General features: G+C 37.2%; 1 protein-coding gene across 2 annotated transcripts in view; it reads right to left on the bottom strand.

The window, feature by feature from the left end:
* Nucleotides 1-962: 962 nt before the first annotated feature.
* The window catches only part of LOC124619261 (terminal nucleotidyltransferase 4B-like), a 42,679-nt gene continuing 21,625 nt past the window's right edge, over nt 963-22,016 (bottom strand). Inside the window, exons 6-9 of one of the 2 annotated variants that reach the window (XM_047145526.1) lie at nt 20,395-20,588; nt 19,626-19,873; nt 2,447-2,639; nt 963-2,234 (exon numbers count right to left, since the gene is read on the bottom strand). In XM_047145526.1, the coding sequence (XP_047001482.1) occupies nt 1,913-2,234; nt 2,447-2,639; nt 19,626-19,873; nt 20,395-20,588 (957 nt within the window). In that variant the 3' untranslated portion in view covers nt 963-1,912. The remainder of the gene's footprint in view (nt 2,235-2,446; nt 2,640-19,625; nt 19,874-20,394; nt 20,589-22,016) is intronic. The other variant, XM_047145527.1, reaches the window with a different exon arrangement.

Genomic DNA, 22,016 nt, shown 5'->3' with positions numbered 1-22,016 from the left:
TTGCGAATGCGCGGTTCCAGACTGAGGCGCCTAGAACCACTTTGCCACAGTGGCCGGCAATCATACAAATGATATAAAACAGATGAACTTTTAACTGATTTCCAGCAGTACGACATACTTAGGAAATAAAGCACCACTTGAAAATAATATAAATTTGTACTGGGAAGAACTTACTTTCCTTTCAGTGGATTTTTTTTTATTAGGGACAGCATCTTTCTGTTTTTCCTTTTGTTCCCAGTATAATCTTCACCAAACTTTTCAGTTCAATCTGATAAATTAATTATGTTTATAATAATCTTTTTACAATTCTCTATAATGTTGTAATAAAGTTTCTGTATGCATCCCTGTAAGTAATATTATAGTTCTCCGTCTTTCCACATTATTGCCTCATATGGTTAATATGGCTTTGTGAATGCACAGGTTCTGAAATAAATCCAGCTGTGTAGATACTAAGTGTGGCACACATGAAGAAACTGTGTCACCCAAATAAATCAAATCTGTAGTTATGTTTAAGACATACATGATGCAAGCAAAATTTCTATCAGATGACTCTCACAATATTAACTTTTTAAACACATTTCTGATGATACTACTAAATTTATCTTATGCTGACCATAACAGTAGAATTTGTGGAAATTTCATATGAACGGGGACTGTCTTGAACAAATTTTGCAAGACAAAGGTGGTTTCATGCTCACACTTGTTATTTGTCTGACGGTTTCACCTGTGAAGCACTGTAATAACATGTCAAAACACATCATTAAAAAGGACAACAAACATTCTATTCAAATGACTTCTTCATTTTATGCCATTAATTTTTATAGTTTGTGTAAATGTGCAAGTAAACATTCAGTCCTTGATTATATGAGAAAATATATACAAAAATGATTAACTGCCTTGAACATCGATGAGTTCGAAGAGGAAGTCTACAAGGATTTAAATAAAATAGCTATGACAGTGGATTTAAAATAAGTTAAACAACTTTTATTGTGTGGTAATAAGCTGTAACAGCTATTAGTAAAAAGATTATAAACTGCTCTTGTTTGCACACATTCACTGCGACACAGCCATAACTATAATGATTTCTTGAGTGCTAAAAAATTGAAGCGTCTTTCATGTGAAAGCTAGTGTAAAGAAATAATACACTGTCCTGGTAAATAAAATCAGGGATTTTTTTGTGCCTTTGCATATACCGGGATAATCTATAAAATTAATGTTACATAAAAATATCAAACATATGTAACTTACTGGAAGCACATTTACAGAACCGCTTGCTCCAAAATTCAGCTGTTCACTTTTAACTATGGTTTCATGAGAAGATCAGTTTATAACTTTGGTAAACAATTGTTGTGGTACAGAAAAAGAGGCAAATGGTGACATCACAAAGATGCCAGAGACAAGACAACCACATGTGCTGCTACAATAAATGCACTGAAGCCCTTAGGTCATGAAATTTCAAGTCTGTTGGTTTCTAGTGCAGATGCCTTGGAATACATACTCACAAAAAAAGAAAAAAGAAAAAGAAGAAAAGGAACATGACAAATTACAAGCTCATAAATACACAGATATAAATGTGTTTTCACGATACTACACTGAATTGTCTTCTTCAGTTACTGTCCACACAGAATACTCACCCATTCACACATTTCAAGCATGCGCTCACACAGACACGTACACGATGGCTCACATTTTTTTTCTCGAGTCATTTATAAATAAGACTTATTGAAGATTATCATGTTCAAAACAGTCTAATCACACAAGGGTACATGTGGCCCCACACGTAAGTGCATCTCAAAGTGTTGCAAGTAGATTTGCAACTTCAAGAGCTCAGTCAATGCACCTGCCAACAGCAAGAACTTTTAACTAGTTCCGCCCAACACTTGGCACATGGCTGCAAAGTGAGGAAGAGAGGTCAAGCGACACACGACGCCCGACTGCGGGCAAAAATTCGGACACGTCGGCCAGGTGTAGACCCACGAGGACGGGCGCCATCACTGGGCCTCACCGGGCGTACCGCTCGGTTGAGGTCGGGGGCGGAGGGGGGACGGCTCCGTTCCGTAGAGGAAGTCCGCTCTTGCGCCGCTTGCTGGCACGGCCTCGATGAATGTTGTTGGTCGTGGGAGGTGCAGTCTGTTGTTGCTGCTGTTGTTGTAGAGATGGCACTACTGTCTGGTGAACACCGGTGGGATGGTAGGACATCTGTTGTGTTACTCGATGTTGTTGCTGTGTTGTCACTGGAAACAAAGAAAGTGTGAAAATTTTAAGAACTCAAACGAATTTTAGTTCTGAAAAACGAGATTAAAACGTCAGATGAATTCAGTGAATGATGAAAATTATGTACAGACACATTTTCATCGGAGATTATGATTACATTATAGTTCCTTAAGACTAGTTACATAAAGAGTCACAAAAAATTGTGTTTTACATGAGAGTGTTAGGAACTTACCTGCAGACGGGGAGTAGTGTCTTGTGTGTCGGGGCCAGCCCCGTGTTGTTGTCATGCCCCTTGACAGGTGACGATATCTCCGACCGACTCCAACTATCTGTTCGAAGTCTAACCCTGTTGCATGGTTTGGAAGATTTTCGTACTGAACACTGGTCACTTCCCGCCTCGACGAACTTCTGCTGCTTTCTGAATCCTACATGCACACCCAAAAAGATTTTAGGATACATGCCAAAAACAGAAAAAAAAAATTGCTTCTCAAACATTAATATACAAATTTCATTTAACAACTTTTCGCTGTTCCAGCACATAAAATGACGACTACAGCTTTGTGCCACACATGCACAAAACTGAAACTGTCCTCAAATTGCTTTTAATTTCCACTGTCATTATAATACACCAAGAGTACTATTTGATATTATTGCGTAAAAGTAGACATAATGTAATAGTCATATGTTATTAACAAGGTTTTGGATAAAAAAAATTTCACAAGAAATAACAATAAAAATACAAAGAAACAAAAGGGCAGGCTAGTACTTACTTTCAGGATTTGGAATTCCACACTGCTGATAGATATAAAAGTGAAAACACTAATCCTAACTTCCATAACTACTGTATTTGCACAAATACAAGCTGCACTTTTTGCCTAAATTTTGGCTTGAAAAATGATGGTGCAGCCTTTCATCAAGGTTTTCCTCTCCGATCATAAATTTTCAATAAAAATGATATGTACATTTACCTTGCAAGTTTGAAATTAATATATCACAAGTTATTGCACTTACTTTTGTAAACCATCAAAAACTTATGGAAAAAAGTGGAAAAACTTTTATCTTGTTCACAAATACAGCAGCTGTTCTTGAAAAAGGAAACCGCTGCATCACTGCTTTTTCAGCACCCAACATCATTTGCTGTAACGCTGTCTGGCACATCAAAATAGACGGATGTTGGGTCTACATTCCCTTTTTGGGAATGTAAATAAAAAATTTTCCTTTGAAGCTGCACCAGTAATGCTTTTGTTTCTTTGTATTTTTATTGTTTTTTCTTGTGAAATCTTTTCGTAAGCTTGAGGCAGTCTTTGTGCAATTTTAGTTCTATGCTGCAAAGATAGGTTATTTCATTGCACAGAGCACCGAACCTACCCATACGAAACTTTAAATTCCATTTGATAAATGACTTTTACATGCTAAGCAGCCTTCAACTTGAATAATTTCAGTTGCAGGAAGTACAGAATCAATGAAGTCTTTTTCCATATCTTGATATTTGCTTTTCTGCCCTCAAAATGAACACTGACTTTTCAAACTGTTTTAAGTTGAAACTTTACCTGCAGCATACCACTGACAAGCATATTTTTTTGTTTATCTTCATGGAATCTGTCTATGCATATACGATAACTTGAGGTTGTTCAATTATAATGTAGGGTTGCCAACATAATTTAGTGTCTGCATCATGTACATACTAGGAGTATTTCGAAATCCGAAGTAAATTTAGTAGTGCTGCCTACATCAAGATTTACTTTCTTTTATAATTTTTTGACAAAAGTTTAGTAGTGGCCTATATTCACACAAATACAGCATTAGTTCAGTCCTACAAAAATAGTTTTAGAAGGTTAAAAAGGAGTGGCCGGTCACTCAGATTCCACTAGGGGGATCCACCTGTTATGAGGTTTAGGAGAAACAAAACCATTCCTAGCAACTGAGAGCAAGAACAGAAGTGAGGAAGACATCGAATTAGCTATCCATGTTTGGTACAATCAAATGTTTTTTGTTTGGCATGTTACATTTGATGGATACAGACTGTCCTTGTGGCTAAGTGCAGCTGGTGTGAGACTCAAAGTTGAGTTGAAAGTTGGTTGTACATCAGTTAACATAAATAACTGAAAATCTTATTTCACTTATGTTTCTTGTTAGAAGCAACCTACACAAAGAAAAAGAAGAATAAGAACTGGGTCACTGTAGACAACACGGGAGAAAATTGGCAGCAACATAAAAAAACTGGACTAGGGCCTGATGTGACACGGGGGAAGCACGTGTGACAGGAAATGTGAGATACCCGATCATCACTGTATTTACCTGTGCCCTGTGTACTAAGGATTGCTTACTTTGGGACATGGACAATGGACCTAACAATGTTCAAATAACAGCAATAGTATCTGGACACTAACAAACATGAGTTATAGAGACTATAAAAGTTTTAAGAACACACTTATAAGGGATCGCTGTCTGCCATTTATCCTTAACTACGGATGAAAGGCCAATTTTACCTCTAAGTTTCTGTTTCCCTGAAAATCACTCATCTTTGTCTTTTCCAAGTTGAAATGATAACTGTGAATGTTTCCAAATGAAGATAAAAGAATCAAAATTACAGTCAATGAACATATGGACTCAATTGTTAATGGAGATTGCACTTATGTGCATTCCTCGTGGCCTAATGGTTAGAAGAGTGGAGTGATAATATGAAGGTGCAGTGTTGAAACCTACATGTTTCGATTTTTTTTTATCATTTATACTAATTCACTGGAATGAAAAAGATGGCAAAATTTGGGACAATTTTTACCAAAATTAGAAACTGAGTAACTGTGTATCACCTTCGCTACACTTCAAATGTTGTTCTTCAAGCAGCAAAAGTTGTGAAAGATATCATGCCTTATGTCAGAAAATATCCAACCACAAAAACAATTTTTCAAGAGCTGTTCTTTAAACATAGAACCAAACATTAAATCATTACTAGTTTAGAGTAAGAAACATTACAAACTCGTGCAGCTTCACCTAACAGTTATTCCTCATAACCATTTAGAAGCAATGACAACATTTTCCCAATACATTAACAATAAAATACGTCGATTGACAGTGAACAAATAAGGTTGTTACGAGAAGATGAGTGCCTACAAACATGCATTAAGCGTCTCCAAAGGGGTAGTTTCATTACATTAGCAACATGTTACTGGATCACCTACCTCTCACAAAATATTAACTGTAACATATGAAATGGACTTCTAGAAATAAATTACTCATAATTCAAAGCTTTACATAGGAGTGAACTCAGATGTCTGCATCTTGAGTGATGGGGTGAGTGCAGTTTACAGGCTTTTAGTTTGGTACAGTTCGTCAAATACAAACAAAACATCATAGTGAAACAACGAAAACAGTAGAAACTGTAATTCATTGTAGCTTCCTGTCGCTGGTATACTTAAGTAAACCATTGCATTACAATGCAGCATTATATATCTACAAATTTCATCCATCACATGTGCTGAACTAATATTTCATTCCATTCCCACATCTAAAATGCCTGCACAGGATCCAATGCAATGTCGATGATGTAAAATATCATTCCACAAACCTTTCTATGTCATTTTTTCATGGGGTTTGCGATATTAATCAGGTTCTCGTGATGTGCAGTTGACGTCTCGGATGCAATTGTGGAACACTGTACATCATGTGGATGCCCCTTTGATTATTAACAAACAAATCAACACCAGACTAATTGCCCATAAAGCAAAAATTAGATGGTGATGACTAAGAAGATGGTGAGACGAGCACGAACCATGTGGTGAACTATCATGGCAACAACAGCATGGGACACAGAGCAGTGGAAGAAATTGGGAGACGTCTTTGAACAAATGCAGCACACGACTTGCTAGTAACAAACATAACAAATAAACTTCTACAATCGAATGAAGACATTTTAGATGTAGTTACTCAGTCGTAGTTTAAGCTCCAACACTACATCTCCAGGTAACTGTATTATGCTCCTGGTACTGATTGTGTATGGGTGACTGTAACTGAGGTATTGTGAGAAGGGTTTAGGATTTATATCAGATGTAGCATATTGATCTGATATTTATTTATCTTGTCAAGCTGAAGATGTTTAGAGCAGTTTTCTTTGATTACACAGGCTGTCCTATGATCTGAGCCTAGCTGCAGCAGCACAGGATCCAGCAAACACCTGCAGTATGCAGACAAGTGAATTGCCACCAGCATGTGTCACATATCTGGCACAATTATCAGTTTTTAGGTATCCTGAACCCACACGACTTTTAAGTGTCAGAAACATTTACTGCCAAAGGCTGAACAAGTTCACCTCAAAGATGACTATGGGACTCGATGTCATCTGTGTATTGGGAACTGGCATTTGGTAATTAGGTCAAACAGCCATTAATTGTGTTTTACTGAAATCGATATTACTCACCAAGTACACAAAACGTCAATACAAACACTACAAAAATCACTGTGCCTTGGAACATATTTGAATCAGAGACCTTTGTCTTGCTGTCTTAAATTCATCTGCAACAGGATGTCAGCCAGCTAACTTTTTGTCTTATTTAGACGTGTCTTAAAAGAAACTGACCTCAGACACATGCATGTGACAGATAGTAGCTACTGGCATTTAGCAACTCTACAGAGTAGCTATTGATTATTTGTTAAAAATTCAAACAAGTTTCTTAACAACTAGTCCACAAATGTTTGAGCCACACACACTGACACTAACAGACAAGCACAAACACAAGACAAAACCATCAATTTCAAGGGCGTGATTCGAATCCGTTAGCTCTGGGTGTCTTGGCCCACATGGCTTCCACAAACCAGAGCCACACTATCATAAGAACAGATCTAAAGTGGCCAGAATTTTTGACTATGACTTCCTCGGCCTGACAACTATTCCTCCTCAGATGTCAGTATAAGAATGGCAAGCAGAAATCATATTGTACACAGTCAGTCACATTTCCTCACAGAGCATTCAGTTCCAGACAGAATCATCTCTATGAGTGAAGACAGGTTATCAGCTGGAGATACTGGCAGGAGGTATACCGTGCCACCTGCTAATGCTAAGAGAGGTCAGAGGGATTATGTTCAAAAAAGCACTATGAACAGAGTTCCTGTCTCATGCAGGAAGTGACTGAGAATGCACATGGAGGAACGAGAGCTAGAACATAAGAGCAAAGCAGCTGCAACAAGAGACCAACTCCTTCAGCTACAATGACACAGTTTGCCGAAGGCTGAGAGAAACTGCACAGCACACTCAAAGATCTAATGTGAAACAGTAACTCTGAAAGGAAAATGTTTTATACCATCTGATGTTCATGGAGCTCCATCTGAATGCAGCATAGGAAAACTTAATTTTCACCAACATAAGGTGTTTTCCATGAGCAACGATGGTCAAGAGTTATTTGAAGGCCGCGAGGGACAAGACATTGTGAAGAATATGCAGTGACTATAATGAGAAGTGGGTGGCTATTGGTTTCCTGCAGGAGTTGGATTTCTGTGACAGAAACAGGAGTACTTCACAGAACTGAAGGAACTACTGATTGCAGGCAGTACACCAATATAGTAAAGAATACTATGCTTCCTTCAGTGCAAAAAATCAAATGTATATACTGCCTCATTTGGCGAGACCCCACGCCATCAGGGTTGTTCGCCTGCCGGGTGCAAGTGGTTTTATTTGACGCCACTTCTGTGACTTGTGTTGCTGATGAGCATGTGTTTTGTGATTTAGCATGTAAGTTCTTGATTTGACGGTGGGAGATTCATGTGATGAGCAGTTTTGTATCGAGATAGAAGATGGTGTAACTAAGCGAAGGCAGCCTTGTACAGCAAATGACGAATAAAATCAGCAGGGATATTTTCCGAAAGCTTCTCTATCATAAGTCGTCGTCTCATAACCTTTATTCAGTACATTTTAGATCTGTAGGTGGAAACCTATGAAATTCCTGAATTACACACCATTAATACCAGCACTTTTCTGCTTCAGCCAACAATATTTAAAATTTATTACTTTTTTGTGAATACAGAATGTGATTAAATACTTAGTGGCAATGAACAATTTGTTAAGCAGGTAGACAAACTGATTTCGTCTGTAGCAGACTGACTTTGCTATGGTAATGATAAATAACAATTTCAGATGATCATCAGTTAAGGCTTAACAGTAGATAGTGAGCCCTCATAAGCACATTCTTAAAACTTTTATAGCCTCTGTGCCTTTTATTTGTTGGTTCTAGATGCTATTGCTGCAATTTGATCATTATCGTGTCCATAATCTTTCCCCAAAGCAAGCAATCCTTAACATTCAGGGCTTAGGTGAGTGCAGAAAGACCAATGGATATTTTGCATTTCTCAAATCAATGACACGCGTCCTCTGATGTCATTGCCCTGGCCTGATTTTCATGCTGTTATTGCCAAATGGTCTTATTTTTCTGCCTTTTGTCTACAGTGGCCCAATTTCTTTGCTGTTGAGTGTACAATAAAACACTTTATGAAATACACAAAAGTCTAAAAAGAACATGGAATGATTTAAACAGGTTTTGATTGTTCTTGAAGGCATGGTAGCATGGAAGATGATTCTGCCTGCCTTATTTCTATTAATAACTCTTTTAAATTAAAGTAACTTTATTTTCTGCTCTTTTATCTTCGAGTAAATTTTATATGTTTATAGTTTAATGGGACAAAAGTTTCTTAAAATTCACATGAACAGTGAAAAGACGGGAAGCTGCCAACTTACAACAACAGCCAAATATACAAGAATTTAATTCCTTTTTATCATCCTCTTAAGTACACAAAAATTTGGAAAGCATGCCTTCCCTCTCCACTTGAGACATACTCAGACTCCTGGGGAGATAATTAACAGACATATATAACCAAACGTAACAGAACCTAAGGCACTATGCACCTCTCAAAGTATTAAATGATGAACACTAGAACGTGTCAATCTATTTAAAATAAAAAATGTAACTGTCGTATCTCCTCTACCTGAAAGATTTTCTTCTATTACTAAAGTAATTCATGAGTCTGTCTTAAGTGCCTCAGCTTGTATACATCATCTATGGAAGAACTGGATAGATGCAATTTTTTATTTTTATTTTATTGTACTCCCACTTGTACGATGTGCACAGAATATTAACACCTCTACAATTTTGGCAATTGTTAGTGCTGTTTTGTTTTTATCCTTTATCACAGTCTCTGTACCTTATGATTTGGTGAGATAGATTATAATAAAGCTGTTTCACTGAACATGTGCAGCAGAACATCAAAATACACAATGTTCATCATAGTGCCAAATCTACCATCACACTGTTTGACAAACACATTTAACAGTGCCATATATGGTCCAATATTTGACAAATATAGAAAGTTTGACAAACTATTATTGTATACAGAGTGCTTACAAATGCTAACAGAAGAAGTTCACTTTAAGGAAGGGAATGGACAGTTGGTTTAAATTACAAAACTACAATGTGAAATGACACACAATGGAAATGAAAATAACAACATGGTCATCCAAACACTACTCTCACACGAAAGTCAACTTAAACATCTGATGTTGTAACCTTACTTATCATTTTGTGTTGTACTGCCAACACCTGGTGCACAAGAAATGCTGTGATACACCTCATTTCAAGTGGATGCTATAGTTCAAATCTGGGTTGGAAACACAGTTATGAGTCCTGTCTGTGCTGGGTTATTTACCCATCTGAAGTTTTTAAGAGTTTCTTTCTTACAATACCGAAAATGATATTGGAAACATTGGGTGGCTCTGGAAAGGAGACAAGAGCAACTGTAATAAGGACAAGCAAGAAATGGATTTCAGTGACCATTCAAACAGTTACATAAAATGCATGAGAAGAAGACCAACCGTCACTTCACCAGAGACCAACTGGACACTCCACAGGAACAAATAGGTGAATACTTAATTTTTTTCACAACCGACTCAAACAATATCAATGAGCAAGTAAAACAGAAGCAAAACACTCAAAAGGAGGAAAATTAAAGACTATATCTCAACTTCAACACTAGATGAAGACAAAACGAGCCTAATGGCAAGTGAAACCTGTGTACCTGAGGAGGGTAAACATCTCAGAAGAAATACATAACAAACTCAACAATAACCAACCGGCAATTTTTTACGGAGTGATCCAATCAAAATATGAATGGATAATGGTGAAATATGTTTAATGATAATACAAATTTTTACACATGATGTTGGCATTTTCAATAAACTAAGAATAACCGCTGTCATTTTGAAAAAAATCTGGGTGCATCCAGCATGGTGCAGGAACCACCATCCTGTAGTCAGGTTCCAATCACTGCATCATTCTACAGACCATAGTTCAGTTCTTGCAAATGGCACATCAATTAGCACTTAGTATGTGGCTGTCTTAATATTACGGTGATTGCGGGAAATGGGAATGAGTAACTAACGTAGTATTATGTCACACCAATTGCAAAGATTTTCCATGGTGTTCACAATATATTTACAGTCCCACAAACATCTGTGAGGTCTGCAGACTGTGACTGCTTGGTGGCAGAAATGGCATCACTGGAAAAATTTGTCATTTTTGAAACCTCCGTTACTGATTTTGTTTTACAACCATTAACTGACATTCAAGCTCTGTCTATTTCATATGGTTTTGTGTTCAAAATGTGCAGTAAACAGGAGAAATATTTGGAGCAAATGATTTGCGAAGCCTTATGAGGCTACAGATGATGAAAATGAAGTATTTGATGACAACTGAAAATAATAATAATTCTAGACTTTTTTGAAGATAAGGTGATGCATTCATTTATCATGCTATGTTCAAAAACTGTATTGTTATCAATGGTTTTCCTGGTTACACCAAGAAATCAATCTGAGCATAGCAGTCCAAGGACTCTGTGTGTATCCATGTTTCAAGTTTTGTCACTGTAACCACTAAATTTTGTTTGTAACATTTCTGTGCGTTTTTTTAATTATGTAAACTGGCTGCAAAAGAAATTTAAATAGAAAAATCATGCTTGTTTATGTATTTGAATACTATAACGCCTTTTCAACTTTTTTTGTGACAAAAAGTATTCAGTTGAAGTTTCATCTGTATATTAAAATTTAACAACACAGATGTCTAATAAAAGTATGAAGACCAACAAACCCAGAAATACAAGTTATGTAGTTTACTAATGTTGTTTGCGACTGTAACAGAAGCCTTATTTAGACCAATGACATTTGGTTTGATTTTGAAACACGTCCAGTGGGCAGGTTTATTTGTCTCCTACTTCATTCATAACATTTTTCTACACACAAAATACATTTATGTTTTTATACAGTGCTTGTCGGCTGCCATATCACTATCATGTACTCTGAGATGGCAGCTGACCTAAACAACATAAAAAGTGAATGTATTTTATGTATATGAAAGAGCTATGCACAAAAAGCCAGCATACATGTGTAACAACATTAAGAAAGAAGTCTGAAGCAAAAAGATGTGACCAATAAAAATGCTTAAAATAAAGTAAGATGTGTATGATCTAAATAAGACATATTACAGCTGGAAACGATGGTATTAACCTATGTAATTTCTGTAACTGTGACTGCAGTAAAGGAAAGAAGACAACATGTAATCCTAATATTTTTTTGAAATTCCAACTACATACCTGCACACACACAAGCTGTGCCTTCCCAAGACAACACAGATTTTAGCCAGTCCACAGATAATGCCGTTGTTATGTGCTATTTCTGTCCACTATGGCATATGTGAAGGATCACTGAATTTTTAGTGTGATTCTGTAAATTCACTGTAGTAACACTGATTACTGTAGTATAAAACTCAACTGTCATACAGAAAGACTAAAGAAGTTTTGTACTGTTACAGCCACATTTCAGATTTCTGCTATATGAGTGCAGCAGAACTCAATTTGGTGATTGTATGTGCAATTTAAAGCTTCAGGATACATCTTCAATGGGAAAGCAACAGTTGGCCTGCAGTGACTGAAGAAACAGCTGATCGTGTATGACTGAGTTTCGCACATAGCCCACAGAAGTCTAAGAAACTCAGCAAGCAAAGTCCTGAACATACGATAACTAACCGTTTAGAAGATCTTAAGGAAACAATTGAAGCTGAAGCCTTACTGCTTGCAACTGCTGCAAGCAAAGTAAGCTGCTTTGAATTTTAAGCACAGTTGCAACAACTTATGGAAGAGGATGGGTTACGGGAGAAGTTCATTTTCAGTGAAAGCAACAATTTTTGTTAACAACATAATAAACAGGCACAGTGTGTGAATCCTGGTGACAGCGAACCCTCACACTATCATGCAGGACATTCGAGACTCACCAAAAAGTTAATGCATTCTGTGCAGCCTCGCTGTTAGAAGTTTGTGGTCCCTTTTTCTTCTGTGGAAAGGCCATTACAGGACAAGTGTATTTAAATATGATGGAAAACTGGCTTACGCCACAACTGGAGACTGACAGTGTGGACTTCATCTACCAACAGGATAGTGTTCCACCCCACTTCCATCATGACGTTTGTGATTCTCAAACACAAAGTTGGGAAACTGATTAATCGGTCATAGTGGGGGTTGGTGATCAGCAATCCATGAAATGGCCTCCACACTCTTCTGACCTAACCACAATAACCACATGCAATTTTTTTGTATGGGGTTATATGGAAGGCAGGCACATGGTGTGCCAAATGTGGGAATAGTAACTTTATCATCAACTTCGTATCTGTGCCCACATATACAAATTCAGACACTGTTGCTTGATGCCACAACTAACTTTGTTAGCTTTTCAGAGAACTAACAATGAATGAATAATGTCACATTTATTCTAATCATGACAATGCAATATCCCAACCATTCTCAAGTGTGTACGAGAATATTATGATGCTTTTTAGATAACTAACCACCTCATTCTACAATGTGGTATACATCAATACATTTTTAGCTTTGGTAGGTGTATACGATTAAGTCACACAAAAAACTTCCCATTCACTTTACATTTAGCTTGCCACTATTTGGCTCGAGATTCGAATAACTTAGGTAGCTGGAATTTGTTAAATGTTTGACATCACATTCAGAATGTTTCAGACTGGTCTTATCCAAGAGCGACATTATTTTGGATATCTGCTGTGATAAAGGTAATCTCAGTTTGTCACACTGTGTCTTAGCACACAACTGCACATGTGCACTTCCATCACTCGTGGAACACATTTTATATCAACAATATATTTACAGTATAAACAAGAAATTAAGAGAGAGAGAACAGTATTTAGAGAAGGCGGTACAACAAAAGGACAAAGTTTTCATTTCCCTGTTCAATTTTACAAATTGAATGTTGTGATTTGCAGCAATTCTATAATAAATACAGGCAATTTATGCAAATGTCAGCTTACGAAGTAAGCACCGCTAAATGCATATTCAGTGACGGTATTATTTTCTGGTCTATGTCTGTAATAGGGAAAGGAGAGTTTTGAAGGATATTTGAAAAGAAGCAGTGGGTTCACCATACCTTTCAAGCTCTTGCAAGAACCAGGTTTTTCTTGAGCTACTTGTTAATATCTGCTTGCAATTGCTACTGTCTGTATGTCTGCTTTTATGATAAGTTGATATACATTTAAAACATGGCTATAGGTTCGGAACAAAAAGTTTCCTTTTCTAAATGTTACGAGCACTAGCAATAATTTCTTGGTAGTTTCAAGACACTGAAGTGTGGAAATATTTTTCTGATCATGAACCAGAACACGAAATTAATATTAATTTCAGGTTTTAACTCAAGCTTCAAAGAAGTTCCGCAACTACATATTTCTGAATAATGTACGCTTGATAGCTCCAGCTCACAACTCAGGGGGTTAGAGGGAAAAGGTGCTACCCCTCAATTTAGTGGAGATTAGGCTGATCACAATATTTGTTGTTTTTTCAGCTACATCACATACGTATCAGATACTATGAGATCTGTTCAAAAATTTTTTCTATCCTTACTTTTAACATATTGTGCATCGTCTCCTTTAAAATACGCTCCTTCACAATTGATACACCGTTCCCAAAGCTGTTTCCACTTCTGGAAGCAACCTTGATATGCCTCTTGCTGGATCGCACGAAGCACTGTCGGCGAATGTTCTTCTATCTCATCTATTGTTGCAAATCTTTGTCCTTTCAACGGGGTTTTCACCTTTGGACATAAAAAGAAGTCCCCAGGTGCCAGGTCTGGAGAGTATGGAGGATGAGGCAGCACAGTGATTTTGTTTTTTGCTCAATAGTCATGTACTAGCAGGGATGAATGTGCGGGTGTGTTACCGTGATGAAGAGCCATGAATTGTCTTCCCGCATTTCAGGCTGTTTCCAAATAACATTTTCTCACAGGCATCAGAACACATTCTGATAGTACTATTGACTAACAATTTGCCCCAGTGGCGCGAATTCGTGATGAACTACCTCTTCTGAGTCGAAGAAAAATACCAGCACGCCTTTGACATCTGAAATGACACGACAAGCTTTCTTTGTCTTCAAGAACCTTTCCCAACCCACTGTGGAGACTGAACCTTGGACTCAACGTCACAGCCACAGACCCACATCTCATGACCTTATGATTCTCTTAAGGTGAGTCACAGAACAGAAAAACATTTTTTTTTCACATTTTCGGATTTTTATCTTCATTATAAAATTTGAAATTTTCCAAATAAAATGATGTGTGTATCTTTTATAAACTCACATCGGAAGTATTTTATTTTATTTTATTTTATTTTTTAAATATAATCTACACTCGTTGAAAATTAATTTTAACGTGGATTATTTCAAGATTTAATAAAATCGGTAATTTTTTAGGTAGAAAGCTGTAGACTGCTGTGTTATAAAGGTTAAATTATGTGTTTGTATTGGTAGCATTGTCAAAAACAGTATCATATCTTTTCATAGTACAAACACACTTTGTATGTCCAACTGCTAATGTTTTTCCGAGGAAAAGTGATGAATAGATTGGTAAATCTCTCAAAAAGTAAATTATGACACCAAAATGAAGTATTTTTAAGAAACATGGGTTTCACGGCAACAGATTTTCAAATAAAGGGAAACACTATGTTCAACATGTGGCATGTGAAGTTACAGACAATGAAATACAGACAAACTCATCAGTATCTACATAAACACCAGATTGAAATAAAATGTTGCGATACAAAGTTTTCTCAAAACGAAAGTGATGAGTATGGTAGGTTAGGTTATATTTGAATAGATTTACACATTTTAACAAGGGTGTTAGGTGAATGTGTATGTTGTAAAATATGTAGAGGTACAGTTAGTTTACATGAAGACAGTTGGAGATATCAAATGGACTAGCCAGGAAACTTATCATTAATTGCGCCAGTTGCATATGTACTCTTTCACTTTGGAATTCTGATAAGTGTAAAGATAATTATTTTGAAGTAAATGTTACGTGGTTTTACAGATTGAAAGCTATTGGCAAAGGACACACTGCAGCAGAAACAATGTGTGCTGTGATGAATATGCCATGCCCACCTTGTAATATCAACAAGTATCCAAGATTCATTGGAGCTGCTGTGTAATCTGTTGCATGTGTGTCAATGAAGGACACTGCACATGAAGCTGTTGAAATAAATGATGATATGAATGACATACCAGGAGCTTTCGATAGCACTTGGCAGAATTGCGGCTACAGTTCTAAGAATTCTGTTGCTACGGTGACTAGTGTGGATACTGGAAAGGTAACAGATTTCCAGATTTTAACCAAACATTGTTGTAAGTGTAAAATCAGGAACTGAAGAATGGCATATCTGTGACAAAATGATGAAGGAACAAACAGTGGTATGGAGGCCTCTGCACTTAGTGAAATTTTTAGTTGATCTGTGAACGAAAGGAAAGTGTGTTACACTAAGTTCTTAGATGATGGAGACTCAAAAGAAGTGAAGTAGCCTCTATGCCTTATGGTGAGAAGATTATCACAAAACTGGAATGTGTTGGTCGTGTCCAGAAGAGGGTGGGCACCAGTTTGAGGAAGTTGAAACAAAGTTTGAGAGACAAGAAACTTTCTTATGGTAAAACCGTAAGAGGCAGGCTGACAGACAAAATGATTGATGAACTAAAGCAGTATTATGGGATGACCATTAGAAATAATACTGAGGATTTATCAAAAATTAAGCAGGTAGTACGCCAGACTGTCAACTGATGAAAAACCAGTACACCACTTTTGCCCTCCTGGACCTGGTTCATGGTGCAATTACCACAATGCCCAGTACTCTAACAATTCATACAGCCATAAACATTCCAGCCCAGCAGCAGTCATGGAAATCATAAAGCATATTTACAGAGACCTGGCAAATCCTGAATTACTGAAGAAGTGTCTGCATGGTCAGACACAAAACCTCAATGAGTCGTTCAATAATCTTATATGGACTCTAATACCTAAAAATGTTTTGGTTGGAATGAAGACAATAAAGTGAGGGGTCAGTGATGCTGTTATTGCTTTTAATGATGGCAACATTGGTAGGGTGAAAGTGCTACAGCATATGGGAATTAATCCTGGAGAAAACTGCATTAGAGAACTTGAACGGATGGACAAAGTTCGCATTGATAAAGTGGAGTATGAAGATCAAGAGGATGATATGCAGTGTGGCGCAGGGTGCTTCTGAGTGACTAAAAAAAATAAAAAAATAAAAAAAAATAAAAACTTTAGAAGCTGTTCCTGAAAATTTACATTTTCTGTTGCATTTTCCCCTAAATCTCAGAAACCACTTCGAGTAGGGTATTCAAATTTTTAGGGAGCAATACAGGGTGTATACATGGACAAGTAAAAAGAAATTTCCAGATCTCCCAGTTAAAAATACACTTTCTGTATTAAGGGGCAGTATAATTTTCCTCCCAACTGTAAAACTTATCAATCCTTTAAATCATTATGGTTTTATACACCGATGTAGAATTTCCTGGCATTTTCAGAGCGAAACACGGAGGGGGGGATATTTGCGACGTACATTGCGTGTTTTCGTATTGCGAAAGTATACGTTCGAATTTCACCAAACTACGCATATTACTTTCCAAAGCACTGAAATAGAGATTGCGATGCGATTCTGTAAGCCAGATGTAGCTCAAGTCACATGATCTCGCCAGCCGATGACAGTGGATATTATAGAGCATAGGACACCTGATGTAGTCAGCCAATAGCAGCAACATCGCTATTGTGTAGCACGAACACACAAACAGGAAATGTTAATGGTTTAAATTAATATACATAGTGTTGCTACAAGAAAAGCAAAGCTTTCACATGTAATATTGGTCTCCGAGATTAACAAGCTGCAAGAGAAGCTGAGCTTTCACATATAATGTTAATCTTTTTTTGCGCATGTTACACTTTAAGATACATCATACAATTGTGCCAATAAAATTTTTTAATAATGACATAAATGTCTTATAATCTGGGCTCGAAATTCTTCTGAACGGTTGTCCTCAAAGAGTTGATTTTTAAATGAGAGTAATGCTCTGCGATTTAAGAAGTTCATCGTACATTCTCGCATATAGTTCATCTTGCGTAAAAGGAAATTTGCTTTGAAAGCAACACTCTTCAATCCACCATTCGTAATATTTTCCCGTGAACTGTGGAAATAGGTTCGTTTCAGCAGTTGCCTGAGAGGGCCAGACAGGTGTCACCGTGCTTGCACAGCTATGACAACACAGAAAGCCTTTATATTCGTACATGTAAGACATTAAAATAGCTTACATTATCTCATAAAAGAAACAAGATATCGGAGGATACTTCAAGAGCATCATAATTTCGTGAACCATATTAAAATCCTTAATTCAGCTTAAAGTGCACATTCATATGTCCAGATTCAGATGTAAACTTTCCTGGAGTACCAGTACTGTATTCTCATGTTTGGTTGTTTATTATGGCATAATGCCATACGTGCTAGAAAATGTTAAGGTGCACTTTAAATGCAAAACACTTACTTTCAAATAAATTGACTGCCTCAGCATGAAAGATTAACAAAAGCCAAATTTCTTTAGCAAACCGACAGAAATTACTTCATTGTTCTGCAAGGCGATTAATGCTTGAATGTCAGAAAGGTGTAAATAAAATAAAATCTGCAACTAACAACATATTTTAGCCTTCTGTAATTATGTGAATGTATTTTAATTCACTTCATAGCTCCCACCATAGAAATCCGTTTTGTTTTTATTTGACGTTAGAGAAATGAACGAATTATTGACCGTTTGAGGTAGGACTCCAAAAATTTAAAAAATTGACTTTCCAAAAGTGTTCTTTTTGTAGCACACATCTTTCTGAAGTGTCCAATACATAAAACACTTGTTCAAAGAAATGTAAGACATTTTATTTGGTCTTAAGCGTGCAAAAGTACAGTGCCACGCTTCTTCATGCAGCATTCTTCTATCACATGTCACTGTATTTCGCTCTGTGGAATTCAAACGTGTATATTTTATACTGGATGCATCAAACTATATGCAGGACAATGGAAGTTAAAATGTCCCGTGATGCCTCTCCTGCTCCTAGTCTGTCGGTTTGACAGATCCTGAGGCCAAAGTCTAGAATTCTGGTATTGGCTTGTAAGCTGTGGGACAAATTTGGCAGCAATACGATTCATTCCAAGATGTGTCAGGATTTCATAAAATGATCCAGCTAAAGTATTACATTCTTCTGTAATCTCTCAGACAGTCAAGTCTTCGACTGGCCTGCCCAATTTCTTCAACCTCTCTGACATGAGAGAGTCATCGGTGGACATCAAAGGGTATCCTGAATGAGAGTCACCTCTGACTTACATCTGGCCATTTTTAAACCGTGTGAACCATTCGTAACACCGAGTATGGCTTAAGCACTCATCAACATAAGCTTCCTACATCATTTGGTATATTTTCTTGAGTTTCACGCAAAATTTAATACAGATGTGTTGCTCCTCTAACTCTGCCATCTCAAAATTTTCAAACTGTGCAACACAATGTTCTACTCAATACAGCACTGAACAATAACCAACAGACATACAATGAAACTTCTGGCAGTTACGCACTACACACAGGCATGTGCAGGGATGCCAAGTTCTTTTTGCTACAACACACCATTGGTGCAAAATTATGAATATTCTGGAAGTTTTTGAACAGACCTCTTTAACAAGTAGTTCCATATTTACTGCTAGAAACCACTGCCCAAAATATATATCTGTCAGTCTTATTGTATTTTATACCCTTTAATTTAACATAAAAACATAGAAATTGCATCAACTTGAAAGACTTAGCTCTCTGTTTTGCTAGTCCCTTCAACTGACACACAATACCTTATAATTTGTTGTTCTTACATAATGACTGTTTATAGACATAAATGTGGATGAAGAAGTGGAAATAACATTTAACAAGCTGGAACTTTTTACTACTACTACTACTACTACTACTACTACTATATGCAGAATGACGTGGCACACCACACCCACCAAACGGGAGCGGTAGCTGACCCACCGAATCGCTGGAGGAAGTTAAACTTGAATCTCCAGTATCCAGAGTTGACTGATCACTGCACGAGCTTAAGGATTCCTCTGCTTCTGCTTCAGGCTCGGCTTCAGGTTCAGCCTCAGGCTCGTGCTCTCCTTCAGTCTCTGTAGATGATACGGGAAAATTTTCCCGGATCCATGCTCTATACTGGATCACTTCATCAGTCACCCTGATGATTCGGCCTAGAATACTGTGAAATAAAATTTACATTACAGACTGAAAATATACTGGTTTGAAGTCTCCCCAAGTATTCCTTTGAAACTACACTGCTAATAAAAAAAAAGTGTGTGTTTGAATACCTGTGGAAACTTAATAAAACGCTTTTTGAAGTTCCAATTGTGGAAGGACTCCAGCATTTGCCCTTAAAGCCATTTGGGGATATCTCAGGGAAGTTAAATTTGTTATGAGATGGGTGTTTGAATATGGTTCCTCCAGAATACGAGTCCATGTTTCCCAACTGTGTCACAGTGCTCATCTCAACCTAACCTGTTTCTTTTAAGCTTTATAGGCCCATTGTGAAAGGTAAAAATAATGCCATATACATTACAATTTTTTATCTATTTTTGGCCCACATCTTTGTTTTTTTCATCTACACAATACTTAACAGTAAGTGTCTAGAAGTGGTACGCAGAACAATTTAATATTAGACAGCTGCCACTTCTATGGCTCATCACATGTTTCACTTTATGTAAAAATACATTTTAAGCATACCTGGCCTTGTTAGCATCATAGATGAGGTGATTAAGTGGATTCACAGCTTGTGTAAGCACAATATAAGCATAACTGAAAGCCTGCTTTACTTGCAGTGCACCATATGAACTGCGTCCTATGTCATTCCCAGGTGTTAGTGGGTCTTCAATGTAAAGAAGTGAAGGGTGTTGTCCATCTGCCATATCACGCTGCACCTGCAAGAATAACAAGTTTGGTTGACTGTCTGGGCCTGAATTAATAATCAGTAATAATTAATTAATAGTTTCCTGTTGATAATTCACTCATATAAAAAGTGGAATTGCCTGTCAACGGTTATGTTTTAGTTTTTCTGAGAACAGCCTGGGTAACAGAAATATCTAATTCTTGAAAACAGTTAAGAGACTGAAGAATATTTGGTTCACATGATCTATGCACTAGGTTGAAAGTTAATAAAATTTACACAAATATGTACGCAAGAACTGTTTTGTCTGATGTTAGCTGTTAAAGGAACTAATTGCAATATGCCTTTGGGGAGGTAAAAAAATAAAAAATAAATAAATAAAATCACCCCTGTATGAATGAGAATTTGTCCAAGTAATTATCATCGATCTTTCCAAAGCAGTGCAATGTAATGGCACAATTCGTTATCGTATACTCAATGCTTTCAAGGAACAGTTGCAAACAGTAAAAAAGACTAAACAACAATTAATTCAGGTATTTTTCTTCATTTGCTATCTATTGTTTGTTATTAAATTTTTTATAAAGCCAACAAAGTCCAGAAATATAATGAAGTTGCCAATAAATTAAAAGCTCACCTAGAAGTCTTAAGGATAACAAAAGATAGTGAAGGAAATTTTAACCCTTCTGGATTACTGAAGACAGACAATAGTGTACACTAAATGACTGCAAAATTTCCACGCAGGCCCTTGACGTGCGGGATCAGCTAACCTACTACATTAAATTTAGTTGTTCTAATTTGTCCATACAAAGTGTACCCAAAAAACACTGGGATACCATAGCCATGGGTGGAGCTTATGTAGTATGGATTTCTGCCACTAGGCAAGTACAGCGCAACGCATTGCCAGTTCAGTGCCGCCTGTGTCGTCGAGCTGGCTGTCCAAGGAATAGAAAACCAACTGGAATCACTCAACAGAGGAAAGTCCACTGGACCTGACGGGATACCAATTCGATTCTACACAGAGTACGCGAAAGAACTTGCCCCCCTTCTAACAGCCGTGTACCGCAAGTCTCTAGAGGAACGGAAGGTTCCAAATGATTGGAAAAGAGCAGAGGTAGTCCCAGTCTTCAAGAAGAGTCGTCGATCAGATGCGCAAAACTATAGACCTATATCTCTGACGTTGATCTGTTGTAGAATTTTAGAACATGTTTTTTGCTCGAGTATCATGTCGTTTTTGGAAACCCAGAATCTACCTTGTAGGAATCAACATGGATTCCGGAAACAGCGATCGTGTGAGACCCAACTCGCTTTATTTGTTCAGGAGACCCAGAAAATATTAGATACAGGCTCCGAGGTAGGTGCTATTTTCCTTGACTTCCGGAAGGCATTCGATACAGTTCCGCACTGTCGCCTGATAAACAAAGTAAGAGCCTACGGAATATCAGACCAGCTGTGTGGCTGGATT

The sequence above is a fragment of the Schistocerca americana genome, chromosome 6 (assembly GCF_021461395.2).
Source record: "Schistocerca americana isolate TAMUIC-IGC-003095 chromosome 6, iqSchAmer2.1, whole genome shotgun sequence".
In the NCBI taxonomy this organism is placed as follows: domain Eukaryota; kingdom Metazoa; phylum Arthropoda; class Insecta; order Orthoptera; family Acrididae; genus Schistocerca; species Schistocerca americana.
The sequence above is the reverse complement of the archived record's forward strand: the minus strand, read 5'-3'. Positions and strand labels throughout refer to the sequence as shown.